We start from the raw sequence: 22,461 nt of genomic DNA on the forward strand, positions 1-22,461 counted from the left end.
TCTGTTTTCATAAACAGAAATAAAACATAAAGTTTAAATAAATACGCCGTACCTCAAGTCCACGAAAATCAAATTTATTATTTCTATTGTTGAGATTCATTTGCTAAACTTTGCTTCTCTGGGATTTGTTTCGTCTAATGATCAGGATTCCTCCTTGTTTGAAATGTTGACAATTTCTCTCATCCATAATTCATCAGAGGGACTCGTACGCGGATTTATCAAACACGTGCTGTTAGAAATGCGTGCGCACGAGAAACATGTTCGCGTAACTCTTACTGCACTCGACACATTCACATAAATGCGGATTCAACATTGACCAGCTTGTCAAAATCAACAAGAAACCGTACTTGTAACGGAAATGTTGATTGGCTGCTACGGCAGCAACATTCTGTGTCGGAGAGTACACTGTCATATGCAGCGAACGATCAACTCGAGAGTTCCTGCGGATACATTCGTAGCGAGAATTCCGCGTGCACAACTCGTGCGTTTTGGCAAGAGAACCATAATCATGTGGCTGAAAGGATATCGTTGGATCATCGTCCTTTTTTTGTTTGTTCATGTGAAGGGTAAGTTGGGAGAATATATTATAACAGAAGCTTAGGAAAGTGTTTATCCTTCATATTAAAAAACATCAACAAATTATCAACAATGTTTGTTGTATTTTCATCTTAACTTCTTTAACTAGGAAAATGGTGTTACATTAACTGTCTTCAAACAGCATGTTGTTATTTTATCAAGTTAACTGTTAGTTGTTAGAGCTTAGTGTAAACTTTACTCAAGTTGTTTTTAGTACAGAAAAATGTTTATTTTAAATCACCAATGAAGTATTCTCCGTAAACTAGCAGAATGTAAAACTAAACATTTTATGTTATTTACAGTTTTATTCTATTATTCTACTAATAATAATTGCTAAAAAACCCCAAAGAGAACACCGTGTTACGTCATTCAGTGCAACCCACAATAGCAAAACCCTTCAGTTGATATTTTTATTTAAAACGAGGAATCTAACCTTAGATCTTAGCATTCTAATACTTGAAACTTAACTCGGATACTAACAATACGTTGTTTGGTATGCTAATAACCATAGTTTATTAATAAAGCATTATTAATTATGGACTAATGAATTATTTTATACAAGCATCTATTCTCTATTTACTTTTAAATAAAAACTTTAGTTTTAATGAAAACTTTGGAAATAGTATAAAAGATGACTAAAACTTAGTGGACACTGTTACATTTGTAGTGTACAATAGCTATCCTGTAGTATGATAAAGACACTGTTACATTTGTAGTGTACAATAGTTATCCTGTAGTACAATAAAGACACTGTTACATTTGTAGTGTACAATAGTTATCCTGTAGTATGATAAAGACACTGTTACATACAATAGTTAACCTGAAGTACAATAAAGACACTGTTACATTTGTAGTGTACAATAGTTATCCTGTAGTATGATAAAGACACTGTTACATACAATAGTTAACCTGAAGTACAATAAAGACACTGTTACATTTGTAGTGTACAATAGTTATCCTGTAGTATGATAAAGACACTGTTACATTTGTAGTGTACAATAGTTATCCTATAGTACAATAAAGACACTGTTACATACAATAGTTATCCTGTAGTATGATAAAGACACTGTTACATTTGTAGTGTACAATAGTTATCCTGTAGTATGATAAAGACACTGTTACATTTGTAGTGTACAATAGTTATCCTGTAGTATGATAAAGACACTGTTACATTTGTAGTGTACAATAGTTATCCTGTAGTATGATAAAGACACTGTTACATTTGTAGTGTACAATAGTTATCCTCTAGTACAATAAAGACACTGTTATATTTGTAGTGTACAATAGTTATCCTGTAGTATGATAAAGACACTGTTACATTTGTAGTGTACAATAGTTATCCTGTAGTATGATAAAGACACTGTTACATTTGTAGTGTACAATAGTTATCCTGTAGTATGATAAAGACACTGTTACATACAATAGTTAACCTGAAGTACAATAAAGACACTGTTACATTTGTAGTGTACAATAGTTATCCTGTAGTATGATAAAGACACTGTTACATACAATAGTTAACCTGAAGTACAATAAAGACACTGTTACATTTGTAGTGTACAATAGTTATCCTGTATTATGATAAAGACACTGTTACATACAATAGTTAACCTGAAGTACAATAAAGACACTGTTACATTTCTAGTGTACAATAGTTATCCTGTAGTATGATAAAGACACTGTTACATTTGTAGTGTACAATAGTTATCCTGTAGTATGATAAAGACACTGTTACATTTGTAGTGTATAATAGTTATCCTGTAGTACGATAAAGACACTGTTACATTTGTAGTGTGCAATAGTTATCCTGTAGTACAATAAAGACACTGTTACATTTGTAGTGTACAATAGTTATCCTGTAGTACAATAAAGACACTGTTACATTTGTAGTGTACAATAGTTATCCTGTAGTACGATAAAGACACTGTTACATTTGTAGTGTACAATAGTTATCCTGTAGTATGATAAAGACACTGTTACATTTGTAGTGTACAATAGTTATCCTGTAGTACAATAAAGACACTGTTACATTTGTAGTGTACAATAGTTATCCTGCAGTACAATAAAGACACTGTTACATTTGTAGTGTACAATAGTTATCCTGTAGTATGATAAATACACTGTTACATTTGTAGTGTACAATAGTTATCCTGTAGTACGATAAAGACACTGTTACATTTGTAGTGTACAATAGTTATCCTGTAGTACAATAAAAACACTGTTACATTTGTAGTGTACAATAGTTAACCTGTAGTATGATAAAGACACTGTTACATTTGTAGTGTACGATAGTTATCCTGTAGTACGATAAAGACACTGTTACATTTGTAGTGTACAATAGTTATCCTGTAGTATGATAAAGACACTGTTACATACAATAGTTAACCTGAAGTACAATAAAGACACTGTTACATTTGTAGTGTACAATAGTTATCCTGTAGTATGATAAAGACACTGTTACATACAATAGTTAACCTGAAGTACAATAAAGACACTGTTACATTTGTAGTGTACAATAGTTATCCTGTAGTATGATAAAGACACTGTTACATACAATAGTTAACCTGAAGTACAATAAAGACACTGTTACATTTCTAGTGTACAATAGTTATCCTGTAGTATGATAAAGACACTGTTACATTTGTAGTGTACAATAGTTATCCTGTAGTATGATAAAGACACTGTTACATTTGTAGTGTATAATAGTTATCCTGTAGTACGATAAAGACACTGTTACATTTGTAGTGTGCAATAGTTATCCTGTAGTACAATAAAGACACTGTTACATTTGTAGTGTACAATAGTTATCCTGTAGTACAATAAAGACACTGTTACATTTGTAGTGTACAATAGTTATCCTGTAGTACGATAAAGACACTGTTACATTTGTAGTGTACAATAGTTATCCTGTAGTATGATAAAGACACTGTTACATTTGTAGTGTACAATAGTTATCCTGTAGTACAATAAAGACACTGTTACATTTGTAGTGTACAATAGTTATCCTGCAGTACAATAAAGACACTGTTACATTTGTAGTGTACAATAGTTATCCTGTAGTATGATAAAGACACCGTTACATTTGCAGTGTACAATAGTTATCCTGTAGTATGATAAAGACACTGTTACATTTGTAGTGTACAATAGTTATCCTGTAGTATGATAAATACACTGTTACATTTGTAGTGTACAATAGTTATCCTGTAGTACGATAAAGACACTGTTACATTTGTAGTGTACAATAGTTATCCTGTAGTACAATAAAAACACTGTTACATTTGTAGTGTACAATAGTTAACCTGTAGTATGATAAAGACACTGTTACATTTGTAGTGTACGATAGTTATCCTGTAGTACGATAAAGACACTGTTACATTTGTAGTGTACAATAGTTATCCTGTAGTACAATGTAACAGTGTCTTTATATTACTATTAGATAATTATTATACAATATCAGTGTCTTTATCATACTACAGATAACTATCGTACACATAATGTACAGTAATCTTTATCATACTACAGGTTAACTATTGTACACTATTAATCAATGTGTCTTTATCCTACTATAGTTATTGTACACAATAACAGTAGTCTTTATCAGTCACTACAGATATAATTATTACACTACAATAACAGTGTCTTTATCATACCACAGGATAACTATTATGTAACAGTACTCTTATTGTACTATGATAAAGACACTGTTACATACAATAGTTAACCTGAAGTACAATAAAGACACTGTTACATTTGTAGTGTACAATAGTTATCCTGTAGTATGATAAAGACACTGTTACATACAATAGTTAACCTGAAGTACAATAAAGACACTGTTACATTTCTAGTGTACAATAGTTATCCTGTAGTATGATAAAGACACTGTTACATTTGTAGTGTACAATAGTTATCCTGTAGTATGATAAAGACACTGTTACATTTGTAGTGTATAATAGTTATCCTGTAGTACGATAAAGACACTGTTACATTTGTAGTGTACAATAGTTATCCTGTAGTACAATAAAGACACTGTTACATTTGTAGTGTACAATAGTTATCCTGTAGTACAATAAAGACACTGTTACATTTGTAGTGTACAATAGTTATCCTGTAGTACAATAAAGACACTGTTACATTTGTAGTGTACAATAGTTATCCTGTAGTATGATAAAGACACTGTTACATTTGTAGTGTACAATAGTTATCCTGTAATACAATAAAGACACTGTTACATTTGTAGTGTACAATAGTTATCCTGCAGTACAATAAAGACACTGTTACATTTGTAGTGTACAATAGTTATCCTGTAGTATGATACAGACACCGTTACATTTGCAGTGTACAATAGTTATCCTGTAGTATGATAAAGACACTGTTACATTTGTAGTGTACAATAGTTATCCTGTAGTATGATAAATACACTGTTACATTTGTAGTGTACAATAGTTATCCTGTAGTACGATAAAGACACTGTTACATTTGTAGTGTACGATAGTTATCCTGTAGTACGATAAAGACACTGTTACATTTGTAGTGTACAATAGTTATCCTGTAGTATGATAAATACACTGTTACATTTGTAGTGTACAATAGTTATCCTGTAGTACGATAAAGACACTGTTACATTTGTAATGTACAATAGTTATCCTGTAGTATGATACAGACACCGTTACATTTGCAGTGTACAATAGTTATCCTGTAGTATGATAAAGACACTGTTACATTTGTAGTGTACAATAGTTATCCTGTAGTATGATAAATACACTGTTACATTTGTAGTGTACAATAGTTATCCTGTAGTACGATAAAGACACTGTTACATTTGTAGTGTACGATAGTTATCCTGTAGTACGATAAAGACACTGTTACATTTGTAGTGTACAATAGTTATCCTGTAGTATGATAAATACACTGTTACATTTGTAGTGTACAATAGTTATCCTGTAGTACGATAAAGACACTGTTACATTTGTAATGTACAATAGTTATCCTGTAGTACGATAAAGACACTGTTACATTTGTAGTGTACAATAGTTATCCTGTAGTGCAATAAAGACACTGTTACATTTGTAGTGTACAATAGTTATCCTGTAGTACAATAAAAACACTGTTACATTTGTAGTGTACAATAGTTAACCTGTAGTATGATAAAGACACTGTTACATTTGTAGTGTACGATAGTTATCCTGTAGTACGATAAAGACACTGTTACATTTGTAGTGTACAATAGTTATCCTGTAGTATGGGTGAGATAATGTTATACGTTACAATAATTTTGAATAATTTATAGAGCAACAACATCAGGTTTATGGTGCCATAATACTGTGTTGGTGAGAGATGTATCATGAAATTTGAAGACACCATAAATATTATGTATCTGTGTAGTTGCCATGGGTACAACGTTGTGTAGAAATTATATTTCTAACATACAATATTATGTATTGAAGATAATAACCGTATTAGAGAAACACAATTCCATAAATCGTTTTGCACTCGGAGATCGGTTTTCCTTCCACTCTATTCAGGAATAAATGTGTTTTAACAAGACACTTTTTGTCTGTTTACTTTCCATGAAAAGTCTTCTGTTTATATGAAATAAATTGCACGTTATGTTCTCGCGCAGTGGTACATATATTTAGACATGACAGTTTATTTACTTTAGCGATCTATATATTCTAAATGTCTCAACAAATATGCGCAAATATACATATTATAATGCTGTCGTTCTTCGTATCAGTAGGTGGCGCTGACATATATTTGCATATTGTTGATATATCATAGCTACCACTGTGGCTCTACAAACCATATTAATTAAAACGTAAAATACAACCGCGTTAAGCCTATCTGCGTTCTTTACTGTTCGATAACTTCCATCTATCGATCCTACTATAGTGAGAAATTGTATGTTGTAACTTTACATATTACGCCAGTCCAGAGTGTATAATTTGAAATGGCTTCTAATGGCATAACTTTTGTTTGGAACGGTTTCCCTATATTAAGTAAGCGAGACTGTAATATAATTGATAACCATGTAAGTACATATCAAGTTAAATGTTATTAATGTATGGTTTTACCAGGATATGTATTAATCGTGCATTACTATACTACGTTAAGCATTATTCGTGCACAGTCATATTAGGTTAAGTATTGGGGCTCTTTTAATATGGTCATGCATAACTAACACTTAGCCTCATATAATTAAATCATGCATGGTCCTGCCAAGATAAGTATTTGTGAATGTCAGTGATGTATAATCAGTAGGCATGATTTATCTTTATATAAACTTCGATTAATCCAACCAATAAAAAGGCTAGTTGACTTGTCGCAATTTATTCATGCAACCAGTTATAAACTTGTCGACTTGTCTCAATTTAATCATCCATCCAATGAAAACTCTTTTCGAGTTTTGTTAATTTATTTATGCAACCAATAAAAAGCGTAGTCGACTTGTTCCAACTTATTTATGCAACCAATAAAAAGACTTGTCTACTTGTTTCAAATTATTCATCCACTCAATGAAAGCCTGCTCGACTTGTCTTAATTTATTGATTGTCTCATAAGCTGTATTGTTCAAAGATCTAACCTATTTGATCGTAACTTACATATTATGTATCAGTAATGACTTCAAAAAGCAGCTTTCTACTCAAATATTAATTTTCATTTATTATACAAAATTTGCTATATTTTTATTGTGTACTGTTACAGTTCTATCCTAATGCAATGTTTTAAACTACAGTGGTCAAAACCCTGATCCAATCAACTCGTGGACTTTCTTTTGCCGTTTAGTACTCGTAGAAGTTTCTTATGGCCGCCTATTAGTTGTAATTTAAACTATTTATTATCAACTGTAATTATTATTGTGGAATGTAACAAGATTCTGCGGTAGGGTTGTTAAATGAAAGCTTGAAGAACGTTTTGTAAGTTATTCTTGGATCATATACTGCGTGTTAAACAACTGAAAATATTTTTCTGTTCGGCCCGGCATGGCCGAGTGATTAGGGCACTCTTCTCGCAATCTGACGATCGCGGGTTTGAATCCCCGTCACATCAAACATGTTCACCTTTTCATTTGTGGGAGCGTTATAAAGTGAAGGTCAATGCCACTATTCGTTGGTAAAAGAGTAGCCCAAAAGTTGGCGGTGAGTGGTGATGACTAGCTGCCTTCCCTCTAGTCTTATACTGCTAAATTAGGGACGGCTAGCGCAGATAGCCCTCGAGTAGCTTTGCGCGAAATTCAAAACAAACAAACCAAATTTCTACCAACAAAATAAATAAGAAAATTGTGTAATTTCTAAAAAACTAGATTCGCAAAGTCGTGGAAATAAAACTTAAAAACACCCTCGATTAATAAAGTATTCAACCACGTAATTCCTGTGTTTTATTAAATATTTAACCATGTAATTCCTGTGTCTTTATTAAATATTCAACCACGTACTTCCTGTGTCTTTATTAAATATTGAATCACGTAATTCCTGTGTTTTTATTAAATATTCAACCACGTAATTCCTGTGTTTTTATTAAATATTCAACCACGTAATTCCTGTGTCTTTATTAAATATTGAATCACGTAATTCCTGTGTTTTATTAAATATTTAACCACGTAATTCCTGTGTCTTTATTAAATATTGAATCACGTAATTCCTGTGTCTTTATTAAATATTGAACCACGTAATTCCTGTGTCTTTATTAAATATTGAACCACGTAATTCCTGTGTCTTTATTAAATATTGGACCACGTAATTCCTGTGTTTTTATTAAATATTGAATCACGTAATTCCTGTGTTTTTATTAAATATTCAACCACATAATTCCTGTGTTTTTATTAAATATTGAACCACGTAATTCCTGTGTTTTTATTAAATATTCAACCACGTAATTCCTGTGTCTTTATTAAATATTGAACCACGTAATTCCTGTGTTTTTATTAAATATTGAATCACGTAATTCCTATGTTTTTATTAAATATTTAACCACGTAATTCCTGTGTTGTTATTAAATATTGAACCACGTAATTCCTGTGTCTTTATTAAATATTGAATCACGTAATTCCTGTGTTTTTATTAAATATTGAATCACGTAATTCCTGTGTTTTTATTAAATATTCAACCACGTAATTCCTGTGTTTTTATTAAATATTCAACCACGTAATTCCTGTGTTTTTATTAAATATTGAATCACGTAATTCCTGTGTTTTATTAAATATTCAACCACGTAATTCCTGTGTTTTATTAAATATTCAACCACGTAATTCCTGTGTTTTATTAAATATTGAACCACGTAATTCCTGTGTTTTATTATTAAATATTCAATTCACGTAATTCCTGTGTTTTATTAAATATTGAACCACGTAATTCCTGTGTTTTATTAAATATTCAACCACGTAATTCCTGTGTCTTTATTAAATATTCAATCACGTAATTCCTGTGTTTTTATTAAATATTCAACCACGTAATTCCTGTGTTTTTATTAAATATTCAATCACGTAATTCCTGTGTTTTTATTAAATATTCAACCACGTAATTCCTGTGTTTTTATTAAATATTGAATCACGTAATTCCTGTGTTTTTATTAAATATTCAACCACGTAATTCCTGTATTTTTATTAAATATTCAATCCGTAATTCCTGTGTTTTTATTAAATATTCAACCACGTAATTCCTGTGTTTTTATTAAATATTCAATCACGTAATTCCTGTTTTTACAAATCGTTTAGGAGAAACAAAATATTCAACACAATGCAGCCCCTGAAATAAAAAACATTTACAGAGATTTCTAATGTTGGTAAAAGAGAAATCAAAATTCAATGGAGAGGATATGGAAAACCTTACAAGCATGATGTTTGTGATTTTGGAGTGCGCTACCTTGTGCCAACCATTCGTTTGTAAAATAAAATATATCGGATTTAGAACAAACACGATCTTACCTTTTCTCTTACCGATTGGTTTTACTGACACTAGTTCGCCATCTTTGTTTCTCCTTTGGAGATTTGTTTTTTTCCACCGCTATTTTCTTCTTTAATAGTTTCCTTTTATCGCAAATTCTTAAGATAACGGACTTTCAACTTTAACACATAAGCTGCTCCTAGCAACTTGTCAAGTAAACAGCATCATTCCAACAACAAAAATGACGTTTTTCTGTTGAGAAACATATACAAACATTCGAGCTAACGTATATTCCGTTTCGTATAACTTGGTTTAGCCACATCTGGCTTTTAAACATCGTAAGTAGCCTATAAGTTTAGGTCACACAAGTTACGTTGAAAACAAAACTAATAATAATAACTCATTTCATAAGTTAAACATTGTTAAAACTGAAGTTTTATTGTCAACAAACATTCTTATTTATCTACCTTCGAATCCCTGTTATAATGTGACGGTCAATCCCACTATTCGTTAATAAAAGAGTAGCCAAGAGTTGGCGGTGGGTGGTGATGACTAGCTCGCTTCCCTCTCTTCTTACGCTGCAAAATTATCGGCGGCAAGCGCAGATAGCCCTAGTGTGGCTTTGCGCGAAATTTGAAACAAACAAACAAACTTACCTCCCTGGTAATTGGTAACTTTTATCCACGTTATTTTGGTATGAATTATTTTTAACTAACGTGACTAAGTGTAGATACAATTAAGTATACCTTATATTAACCTAATTAACACTAGAGTTAGGTCTGTTATATTTTTCAAAACAGTTCATTCTTTTATCGGTTCCTTACGGGTTTTCACGGAGCAGAGTGATTTTGGTATTTCAACCACACTTTGTCCATCACATCCAGTAACGACGACGCGTTTCATTCAATTCAGAAATAACATGCAATGAGCGAAACGTGTCCTCAGCAGTAGATGTGGTGGGCATAGTGTCGTTGAAATACTATTATACTTTCTTTTAATTTCTGAAAACCCCTAAGAAACGAAATAAAGAACGTAATTTTAAAAATATTAATATATTAAGGCATGTATAATTAATGATTAGCTATATTCTGTTATGACAAATGGTTTTGTTTATTAGTAAGATGTGTGATAATTCGTATCAGTAATCTTTCAAATGATTTTCACAATATTAGTTTTAGAGATCCTTTGTCGCTTAGTTAGATGAATAATGTGGGTGTGAAACGACGGAAGCAGTAATTCTGCTACCGTAGCTGCGCTTTATGTGGGTGCGACGAGAAGCTGCGCTACGATTATTATGGGGTGCGAAACGACGGAATCAGTAACATCAGTTTCTGCTACGTAGCTTTGTGACGAGAAGCTGCGCTAATTATGTGGGGTGCGAAACGACGGAAGCAGTAACATCAGTTTCTGCTACGTGGCTTTGTGACGAGAAGCTGCGTTAATTATGTGGGGTGCGAAACGACACCAGTAGCGAGACTAGTTACTCCTGCTTCTAGAGGGTAGGGGGAAAGGGTATTACAATCACGTCCGCGTGCTTGTCTGTGTTTCCGTACGCTTTTCTGGAAAACTAATAGACTGATGTTCGCGAAACTTTCACCAAGAATAGGAAGTCGGGATAGAATAGTCGCCTATAAATTTGGTCTGGATCCAAATCCGGACCTGGAATCTGGATCACTTTTCATTTTTTTTTATAACTATGAGTTAGGGCATTTTTGTTGTCTTATGTTTTATTAATACCTCTGTAAAGTACGATTCAAATTTCATGGACAGGTTGAGGTCGAGACTTCTCACCACACTACAAGAAACGATACTAATCTCAAAAGGTTTTGCCCATTTATTCTGAATTAACGTTGTTTTGATTGTCATGGTTTAGTATCGCTTCCTAGTTTAATAGTTTGGGGTACGAAACGACAACAGTAACGACAGTATTTTCTGTTGCCATGGTAACGACAGTGTTTTCTATTGCCTTGGTAATGACAGTGTTTTCTATTGCCATGGTTCAGTGTGGATAATTTTGTGACGCATCTCCAGGAAAGAATGACCCGGCATGGCCAGGTGGATAAGACACTAGACTCGTAATCCGAGGGTCGCGGGTTCGAATCCCTGTCATACCAAACATGCTCGTCCTTTCAGCCGTGGGGACGTTGTAATGTAACGTCCAGTCTCACTATTCGTTGGTAAAAGAGTAGCCCAAGAATTGACGGTGGGTGGTGATGAGTAGCTGTTTTCCCTCTAGTCTTACACTGCTAAATTAGAACGGCTAGCACAGATAGCCGTCGTGTAGCTTTACGTGAAATTAAAATAACAACAAAAAACAAACCAGAAAAGAGTGATAAACAGTGAACCATTAAGTATTCACTGGAGTTATCATGACCTTAGGACAGATCGACTTGTGCGTCATCAATTACCAGTAATTAGAAGGCTTATGTAGATAGTGGGTCATTTTGTATTCACTTGGTTACCTGTCTCTAGGTTAAGGTCATTTTGTATTCACTTGGTTACGTGTCTCTAGGTTAAGGTCATTTTGTATTCACTTGGTTACCTGTCTCTAGGTTAGGGTCATTTTATATTCACTTGGATACCTGTCTCCAGGTTAAGGTCATTTTGTATTCACCTGGTTACCTGTCTCTAGGTTAGGGTCATTTTGTATTCACTTGGTCACCTGTATCTAGGTTTAGGTCATTTTGTATTCACTTGGTTACCTGTCTCCAGGTTAAGGTCATTTTTCATTCTTTCGAATGTACAAGTCATCTACAACCTCTCCAAGTAAAGTATTTATATTGTAAACGAATGCTATCTTATTCCCTTCTGTTACCATCTCGCGCATAGGTCCGGTCATTCGAAGCTCACTGGTGTATATTTTCTTTCATCTAAAATTATCGGTCAGTTTTCTATAATCTGTAGGTTAAAAGAATTCCTTTGCTTCAAATTATCGGTCAGTTCTCTATAATCTGTAGGTTAAAAGAAGTCCTTCGTTTCATATTATCGGTCAGTTCTGTATAATCTGTAGGTTAAAAGAAGTCCTTCGTTTCATATTATCGGTCAGTTCTCTATAATCTGTAGATTAAAAGAAGTCCATCGTTTCATATTATCGGTCAGTTCTCTATAATCTGTAGGTTAAAAGAAGTCCTTCGTTTCATATTATCGGTCAGTTCTCTATAATCTGTAGGTTAAAAGAAGTCCTTCGTTTCATATTATCGGTTCTCTATATCTGGTTAAAAGAAGTCAAATTCTCGGTCAGTTCTCTATAATCTGTAGGTTTCGTTTCATATTATCGGTCAGTCTCTATAATCTGTAGGTTAAAAGAAGTCCTTTCATATTATCGGTCAGTTCTCTATAATCTGTAGGTTAAAAGAAGTCCATCGTTTCATATTATCGGTCAGTTCTCTATAATCTGTAGGTTAAAAGAAGTCCTTCGTTTCATATTATCGGTCAGTTCTCTATAATCTGTAGGTTAAAAGAAATCCTTTGCTTCAAATTATCGGTCAGTTCTCTATAATCTGTAGGTTAAAAGAAGTCCTTCGTTTCATATTATCGGTCAGTTCTCTATAATCTGTAGGTTAAAAGAAGTCCTTCGTTTCATATTATCGGTCAGTTCTCTATAATCTGTAGGTTAAAAAAAGTCCTTCGTTTCATATTATCGGTCAGTTCTCTATAATCTGTAGGTTAAAAGAAGTCCTTCGTTGCAAAGACATTTAGTTTTTGCTCATAAACGTGTTAAGATTGTTCTTTTATTAGACTTACATTACAAATAAGAAAATCATGATTAATTTTACGAACGTCATTTTTCCTCAGGCTTAAGATATTTGCTGGTACATTATTACTGAGTATCTTTTGTAAGTCACTCTTTTATTCATAGCCTTATCTATTATAGTCTCGTGGTTTTAGCAGGAGAACTTTAAGAGGGGATTTTTACCCCACAGGATTTGTCCGTTTTCTTTCTTTTGAAACGTCCTTATCAGCGTTTCAAGCTTAACTACACAAGACACAAAGAGTTTGTCATGTTGCCTGTATATCGCGTCTTTCATCTGAAACTTCAAACAGCTTAGAAACAAGACAATAGACGAATTGTCCCAGTTTCTGGTATATGTCTAGGGTACAGTCTCTAAATTTTGGGCTGGTAACGTGAAACAGTGTAAGGCTATATAAAGATTGGTTTGTTTTGTTTTGAATTTCACGCAAAGCTACTCGAGGGCTATCTGCGCTAGCCGTCCCTAATTTAGCAGTGTAAGACTAGAGGGAAGGCAGTCATCACCACTCACCTCCAACTCTTGGGCTACTCTTTTACTAAGGAATAGTCCGATTGACTGTCACATTATAACGTCCCACGGCTGAAAGGACGATCATGTTTGGTGTGACGGGGATTCAAACCCTCAACCACCTGGCCATGCCGAGCCCGTGTATAAGTAAGCTGCAGCAGTCCATCGTGTTCTAGAACTTAAAGCAACCACACTGAGTTATTTTAGCAGCGCGCTATAAGTTAACTGCTAATTTATTTATTGTAAATCACAGGATCATTAGTATTATTTTCTACGTCTTATTATTGTGGTTATACTTTTTTAACAGGTCTATCAGCTTCCGACACTAGAGGGCCACATTTTGTCTTGGAACCTAACAATGTGAACATGTTTTACAACACTTCCGGAATAGTGATTTCCTGTTCTGCATCTGGAACCCCACAACCAGTCATTTATTGGACAGATGCCTTAGGACAACGGTTACAGGATATTCCAGGGCTACGTCACGTCCGATCCGATGGCTCTCTAATATTTTCGTCATTTCCAGTTGACAAGTACCAGCAGGTAGTTCATTCTGCTGATTACCGCTGTGTGGCTACAAATCGAGTCGGGACGATTGGCAGCAGAGACGTTAAAGTACGAGCAGGTAAATACGTATAAATTAGGCTAGAACCAGTCAACTGGTTTGCTTGTTTGTTTTGAATTTCGCGCAAAGCTATGCAAGGGTTATCTGCACTAACCGTCCCTAGTTTAGCAGTGTAAGACTACGGGAAGGCAGCTAGATGACTAGCAGTCATCACCACCCACCGCTACTCTTTTACAAACGAATAATGGGATTGGCTGAAACATTGTAACGCCCCCACGGCTGAAAGGGCGAACATGTTTGGTGTGATGGGGATTCGAACCCGCGACCATCAGATTACCAGTAGAACGTCTTAACCCACCTGACCATGCAGGGCGTCAGTCAGTTGGTAAAAGTTAGTTTTGTCTGGTTAAACGCTACAGATAAATAATATTTAGATAATAACACTTTTTTTTTTTTTTTTTAGTTTCGTGTGGACAAACAATACTTTAGGATTAACTCGAATGTTATTCTGTTATATCCATTGCGGGTTGCAATGAATATTAAACAAGACATACATTAACCTCAATCACGAAAACATAGAACAGAAAAAACTCCTGCATTAAACGTCTTGATTTATTTATACGAGTTTGATTTATTTGGTCTTTCATAACTGTATATACGTTCATGACCACCAACGGCAAGTCTTCTGACAAGGCTTAACTATTGTTCGAATTGTAAAGCTTAGGAATAGCCTTAAAAACGAGATAAATCATGTCATATTTTAACCGAAACACTGGACATCATTTAATGAAGCTTACTTTTAAATGTTTGTATCGTTAAAAGTATTGACCTATGACATATGAGTTAAATTTGAACCAACTTGTGGTCAACACGACTTCTAAAGTTTCCTAAGTCCTCTAGTTGCCGGTTCTTCAGAAAATTATGTTTATTGTTTTGTTTTTCTATTCAAGATTCTAATTGGCTCCATTACTTGCGCAGCTTTGTTCAACCCAGCAAGAATGTTTGGTTTCCGTCGCGTGTATAATAAAATTGTTGGAGAAAAAAAGAGAACTAATTGGTTCAGGCGATCCTTCGCTTCACGCATATAAATGTGGGACACAGAGCGAAACAAGAATACACTTGATGTTTCTTTACAAGACAAATATGTAATTATTAACGATGTCCCTTCCAGCTCCTAGTTATAACTATGAGAAAGGGAGCCCAAAACTGTACGTAAGTTATTTTTACAGTAAAACAACAATACGTATTGTGTGATATTCAATATTTCTAAAGATGGTACCCCAAATACTGTTAGCACTACTGTTAGCTATAATACACTGTTCAGATGACGTAAGTGGTTTTCATTCACAACTCCAAGATCGTTTTATCAACCACAGTATTTAATGCATTTCTATTAAATCGTAACAGTATCATCCTACATTTTGAACAGTTGAACATCATCTATCATGTATTGATACAATGCATCAAATGATGTAAATTTCTCTGTAAGTGTGCAACATCTTTGATGCAGTTGACCAGTACAAAAATCTTAATGTCTTCTGTAAGCATTAACATTTTACTGGTCATTCCAGAGTCAATATCATTAATATAAATCACAAACACCAGAGGGCCCAGTCCAGAGACCTAAAAAACACCACTTGTAACTGTTCTTTAGTCAGATCTAACAATTTATTACTGCTTTCTGTTCTCCAGCCAGTTTTCTATCCAATTTAATAACATTTCCTCCACATTTGATTTTTGTTACAAATCCTTCACGACAAACCTTATCAAACACTTTCCGAAAACCAAGATAAAAGAAATCCACAGTATTTCCTTCATCAACTATAACAGTAACATCTTCAAAAAATGTGAAAAGATTTGTGAAACAAACCTTCCCTTTATGAAATAATGATGACTCTTGGGCATTACATCAAACTCCTATAAATGACTCTGCAACAGATGCTGAATCACTCTATCCAAAAACTTTCCAACTAATTATGTAAGACTGACTGGACCATAATTGCCTGGACAATGTTTATAATTATGTAAGACTGACTGGACTATAATTGCCTGGACAATGTTTATAATTATGTAAGACTGACTGGACTATAATTGTCTGAACAATGTTTATAATTATGTAAGGCTGACTGGACTATAATTGTCTGGACAATGTTTATAATTATGTAAGACTGACTGGACTATAATTGCCTGGACAATGTTTATAATTATGTAAGACTGACTGGACTATAATTGCCTGGACAATGTTTATAATTATGTAAGGCTGACTGGACTATAATTGCCTGGACAATGTTTATAATTATGTAAGACTGACTGGACTATAATTGCCTGGGCAATGTTTAAAATTATGTATGACTGACTGGACTATACTTGTCTGGACAATGTTTAAAATTATGTAAGACTGACTGGACTATAATTGCCTGAACAATGTTTATAATTATGTAAGGCTGACTGGACTATAATTGTCTGGACAATGTTTATAATTATATAAGACTGACTGGACTATAATTGCCTGGACAATGTTTATAATTATGTAAGACTGACTGGACTATAATTGCCTGGACAATGTTTATAATTATGTAAGACTGACTGGACTATAATTGCCTGGACAATGTTTATAATTATGTAAGACTGACTGGACTATAATTGCCTGGGCAATGTTTATAATTATGTAAGACTGACTGGACTATAATTGCCTGGACAATGTTTATAATTATGTAAGACTGACTGGACTATAATTGCCTGGGCAATGTTTAAAATTATGTAAGACTGACTGGACCATAATTGCCTGGACAATGTTTATAATTATGTAATACTGACTGGACTATAATTGCCTGGACAATGTTTATTTTAATTAATTAATTTTAATTTTGAACTGACATTACCCAACTTCTAATTTTCTAACACTCTTTCATTACTCAATGACCTATTAAAGTATTAGCTAGATTTCCACAAATAAAACCTTTAAGTTACTTTAAAACTCATTGTCTGTTCCAGTCTGTTTTCAGAAAATATAGTTTAATAATAATGTTAATCAGCTCAAAATATCTGGAGACCCAAACCCTGTCCAGACAATTTGTTTACCTACCATATACATAAATAATTCATTATTCTCTGAGCTAAACCTCTTGATTATACAGTTTAACCACCTGTCTTGATCTCCTTCAATTTATTATTGTTTGCAGTTAATATATACTTCTTGACATTGTTACATTAATGCATACTACATAAACATTTTCTCACCCAAACCAGCCGTTTTTACATATATATTTTTCTCTACAAGTGGGTTTTCTCGTCATCACGGGTTAATGCATGTTATAATCTTCCAAATCGTCAACACCGATTAAAGTATGTTATAATCTCCTAAATCTTTACTAAACCACACTGGCTTATTTGACCTCCGTTGACCTATCTTTCTGTAGGAAATATGTAAGTTCTGGACATGTATTAATATCCCTAAATGCTTTCTACATCTGCTCAACATCCCAACACTTTAGTCCAATCTACATAATCCAGGTCATGGCTCATTCCATGAAAACAGACTTCTCTTTGAAATCGGGGGGGGCAGTTCTTTAATTCAATATGCAGTAAAATTTCGATTTGTTCGAAACCTTTTGGCTGGGGAAAGGAACATTCTCTGTCGTTCCCCTGGGTGGCCGTCATTGGTTGTAATAAAAAATATTCGACAATTAATAATTTATGGATTCGCTAACCTACATAATTATCTAACTGCAGTTTTATCTTTCTGTCCCTTGATCTAGTCTTTTAACTATCGATCGACTCATCTATCTACCTGTTCCTACGTCCGTCTAGAATATTTCTTGCATACACATAAACAAATTGCCGACCTCACGCATCAAGTTAATTTTTAACAATGTTATAATGACTCTGAAGTGTTCCAGAAATTTCAGGTTCACCCACCGTTTCATCAGTGGACTAAGCTGATGCACGTGTTTAATATCTGTATATAGTTGTACGTAATATCCCCCTCTACAGTGGAGCAGCAGTAAGTTAACGTACATATAACTCTAAAATCCAGGGTTCGATTCCTCGCGATGGACCCAGTAGAGAGTCTCATGTGGGTTTACTCTAAAAAAGAAATTGTTTGAAATTTTCTTTCTTACTCATTAGTCAGTGGACATGTTAGTGTTAGCACTACAGGCTTTACGTTTAAGTGATGAATATTTTCAGCATTGTTTAAAAATCTTGCTTTGTTTCGTATTTAAATAGGTACGTATATCTTGCCATTAGTTTTGTATTCAGTTAGATACGTATATCGTACCATTAGTTTCGTATTTAGTGACGTACGTATATGATGCAATTAATTTCTTATTTAGTTAGGTACGTATATCGTACCATTAGTTTCGTATTTAGTTAGGTACGCATATAATACATTCTATTAGTTTCATATTTAGTTAGGTACTTATTTCATACCAATAGTTTCGTATTTAGATAGGAACTTATTTCATACCAATAGTTTCGTATTTAGTTAGACACTACGTATATATAAACGCAATATTAGAAATAATCATCCAAACATCACTGATACTTCTAAAGTAGTCACAGAGAGTAGGTAATTGGATTAAATAGTTTATCATGTGCTACTACATAAAACACAAACGAAAAGCGACTATCTTCATTCAGTGTCCTAGTATCTACTCTAAACAGATCAATACGTCTTGTTTCTAGGTTACCGTAATATTGTTATGTGTCCAGCATAGGTACAGTAGTTCCATCAAGTTGCTTCATTATTTCTTTACCTTCTCAGTTCCCATAAAACCGCAAACTGCCTCACACTCATACATTGGCACATAACCCAGAATTTTTTATTAAATTTCAAACTTTAAACCTTGGACCTCCACCCCTTCTTCCAAATCAAAGTGACTACCTAGTTTTCTTCGCTTTAGCGTCGACTCGAACTTTCTGGTTAAGACAAAACGTTTTACGGTACTACTGGTGGGTCCACTTTCTCATGATTGTTTTACCGTATTACTGGTGGGTCCACTTTCTCATGATTGTTTTACGGTACTACTGGTGAGTCCACTTGCTCATGTTTGTTTTACCATAGTACTGGTGGGTCCACTTTCTCATGTTTGTTTTGCCATACTACTGGTGGGTCCACTTTCTCATGATTGTTTTACCGTACTACTGGTGGGTCCACTTTCTCATGATTGTTTGCCATACTACTGGTGGGTCCAGTTTCTCATGATTGTTTTGCCATACTACTGGTGGGTCCACTTTCTCATGATTGTTTGCCATACTACTGGTGGGTCCAGTTTCTCATGATTGTTTTGCCATACTACTGGTGGGTCCAGTTTCTCATGATTGTTTTGCCATACTACTGGTGGGTCCACTTTCTCATGATTGTTTGCCATACTACTGGTGGGTCCACTTTCTCATGATTGTTTTTCCATACTACTGGTGGGTCCACTTTCTCGTGATTGTTTTTCCATACTACTGGTGGGTCCACTTTCTCATGATTGTTTTGCCATACTACTGGTGGGTCCACTTTCTCATGATTGTTTTGCCATACTACTGGTGGGATTACTTTCTTATGATTGTTTTGCCATACTACTGGTGGGATTACTTTCTTATGATTGTTTTGCCATACTACTGGTGGGTCCAGTTTCTCATGATTGTTTCACCGTACTACTGGTGGGTCCACTTTCTTGTGATTGTTTTACCGTACTACTGGTGGGTCCACTTTCTCGTGATTGTTTTGCCATACTACTGGTGGGTCCACTTTCTCATGATTGTTTTGCCATACTACTGGTGGGTCCAGTTTCTCATGATTGTTTTGCCATACTACTGGTGGAATTACTTTCTTATGATTGTTTTGCCATACTACTGGTGGGTCCACTTTCTCATGATTGTTTCACCGTACTACTGGTGGGTCCACTTTCTCATGATTGTTTCACCGTACTACTGGTGGGTCCACTTTCTCATGATTGTTTTTCCATACTACTGGTGGGTCCACTTTCTCGTGATTGTTTTTCCATACTACTGGTGGGTCCACTTTCTCATGATTGTTTTGCCATACTACTGGTGGGTCCAGTTTCTCATGATTGTTTTGCCATACTACTGGTGGGATTACTTTCTTATGATTGTTTTGCCATACTACTGGTGGGATTACTTTCTTATGATTGTTTTGCCATACTACTGGTGGGTCCAGTTTCTCATGATTGTTTCACCGTACTACTGGTGGGTCCACTTTCTTGTGATTGTTTTACCGTACTACTGGTGGGTCCACTTTCTCGTGATTGTTTTGCCATACTACTGGTGGGTCCACTTTCTCATGATTGTTTTGCCATACTACTGGTGGGTCCAGTTTCTCATGATTGTTTTGCCATACTACTGGTGGGATTACTTTCTTATGATTGTTTTGCCATACTACTGGTGGGTCCACTTTCTCATGATTGTTTCACCGTACTACTGGTGGGTCCACTTTCTCATGATTGTTTCACCGTACTACTGGTGGGTCCACTTTCTCATGATTGTTTTGCCATACTACTGGTGGGATTACTTTCTTATGATTGTTTTGCCATACTACTGGTGGGATTACTTTCTTATGATTGTTTTGCCATACTACTGGTGGGTCCAGTTTCTCATGATTGTTTCACCGTACTACTGGTGGGTCCACTTTCTTGTGATTGTTTTACCGTACTACTGGTGGGTCCACTTTCTCGTGATTGTTTCACCGTACTACTGGTGAGACTTCTTATCTATATTTGGTTGGTTAACTCCTTTACCCAGTTGACGTGTATTTCAACAGGTTGACTTCGGTAATATATTAAGTTAGTTCTCAGGAACCTAAACGTTCAAGCTTAACTATAACAATTAAATATGGAGAAAAAGATTCATTGATTGTTATTTTATTTCGTGGCTCGTCCACCACAAGGTGGCTCTTCATAGACGAAACAATCGAAGCAATTTTGATCGAATAACCACGTTGTTAAACAGAACATGCTATAAAAACAACTCATGGGACAAACTAGTAACAAAGAAAAGGTCACTAAAACTTAATTGGATAAAATACATGACAAATAATATAGGTTAAGAACCGAACTATTATATCAGATATTTCTCCTATCAGCAAATACAAAACATGAAAAGCTCTACTCGGTTGTACAGATGCTTACGTTCCTATTAGTGTATTTCTTCTAGTGTTTTATTCCCTTCTAAAAGTAGAACTGCTAACCGCTAACAAGGACCTATACTAAAGAAACCAATGGCTGTACGAGGCTTATGTTACACTTCGTTAATTTTATAAACACAAGTTGGCGGAAATGCTTTACTTTTTGCTCGAAACCAGTTGTTGTTTTTGGAAAAAACAGACCCGCGTAGGTTGATAGCTAATTTAATATCGAAAGTTTCACGTTTTTAAAATTGTTCTAATGATTTCTAAAGTTTTGGAACATTTGTTAACTAGGCTTTATTGATTTAAAAAATTACAACAATATACACATACAACTTTTGAAACATAAACAGGTAAGGAAGAAATCAAAACGAAAGACAGAATTTCGAAGTTTTCTTTCGTGGTAGTATTAAAAACTAACAAAAACTAAACAAGCTGATAAAATAATATTAGTTTCAAAATTAATTATATCTTTGGTATAAAGTATTCAACTCATGGTTTGCAGGTTTGAAGTGATGGCTAACACGTATAGTTTAATATTTTATCTTCAAATCAATATTTTGTTTTAAGACTCTGATTTAATACAAATCCTTTGGACGAAAGTTTTGAAATAAAACATAAGTCAAAGGTCAAATATTTGAGATAACGATAAAACTAGAAGTTTTAAATTTGTAATAAATACGAACATCAAGGTTTAATAGTTTTGAATAAAGTCTAAAACTATTAGTTTAAGTTATTTTATTAAAACATCTCCATTAATTTTAGTAGTGATTTCCAAATATATTAATTCTTTATAAATCTACACTAGTTTAGTATATATCTGATATTATTAAGGAATCTCGTAAATCTACAGTTTCGACAGAAAGTGTTCGTACCCCTGCATCGTGAGTAGTTTTTACCTCGTAACTTAAAAAGTATCACGAAAAGGGTAATGAAAGTAGAGTATATTATAAACATTATACTAACACATGTTTACATAAATTTTTATGTAAATTGAACGACAAATAAACTGTTTATTAACAAATAACCAAACATAGGAGGGGCAGAAAGTGT

The 22,461-nt window shown here is 34.1% G+C and overlaps 1 protein-coding gene across 3 annotated transcripts in view; it reads left to right on the forward strand.

Moving 5' to 3' along the window:
* The first annotated feature begins 349 nt into the window (after positions 1 to 349).
* LOC143246800 (cell adhesion molecule Dscam1-like) overlaps positions 350 to 22,461 on the forward strand; it is a 152,899-nt gene continuing 130,787 nt past the window's right edge. For all 3 annotated transcript variants that reach the window (XM_076493959.1, XM_076493957.1, XM_076493958.1), the window contains exons 1-2: positions 350 to 566; positions 14,019 to 14,336. In XM_076493959.1, coding sequence (XP_076350074.1) covers positions 359 to 566; positions 14,019 to 14,336 — 526 coding nt within the window. In that variant the 5' untranslated portion in view covers positions 350 to 358. The remainder of the gene's footprint in view (positions 567 to 14,018; positions 14,337 to 22,461) is intronic.

This window comes from Tachypleus tridentatus, chromosome 3, assembly GCF_004210375.1.
Source record: "Tachypleus tridentatus isolate NWPU-2018 chromosome 3, ASM421037v1, whole genome shotgun sequence".
Classification (NCBI taxonomy): domain Eukaryota; kingdom Metazoa; phylum Arthropoda; class Merostomata; order Xiphosura; family Limulidae; genus Tachypleus; species Tachypleus tridentatus.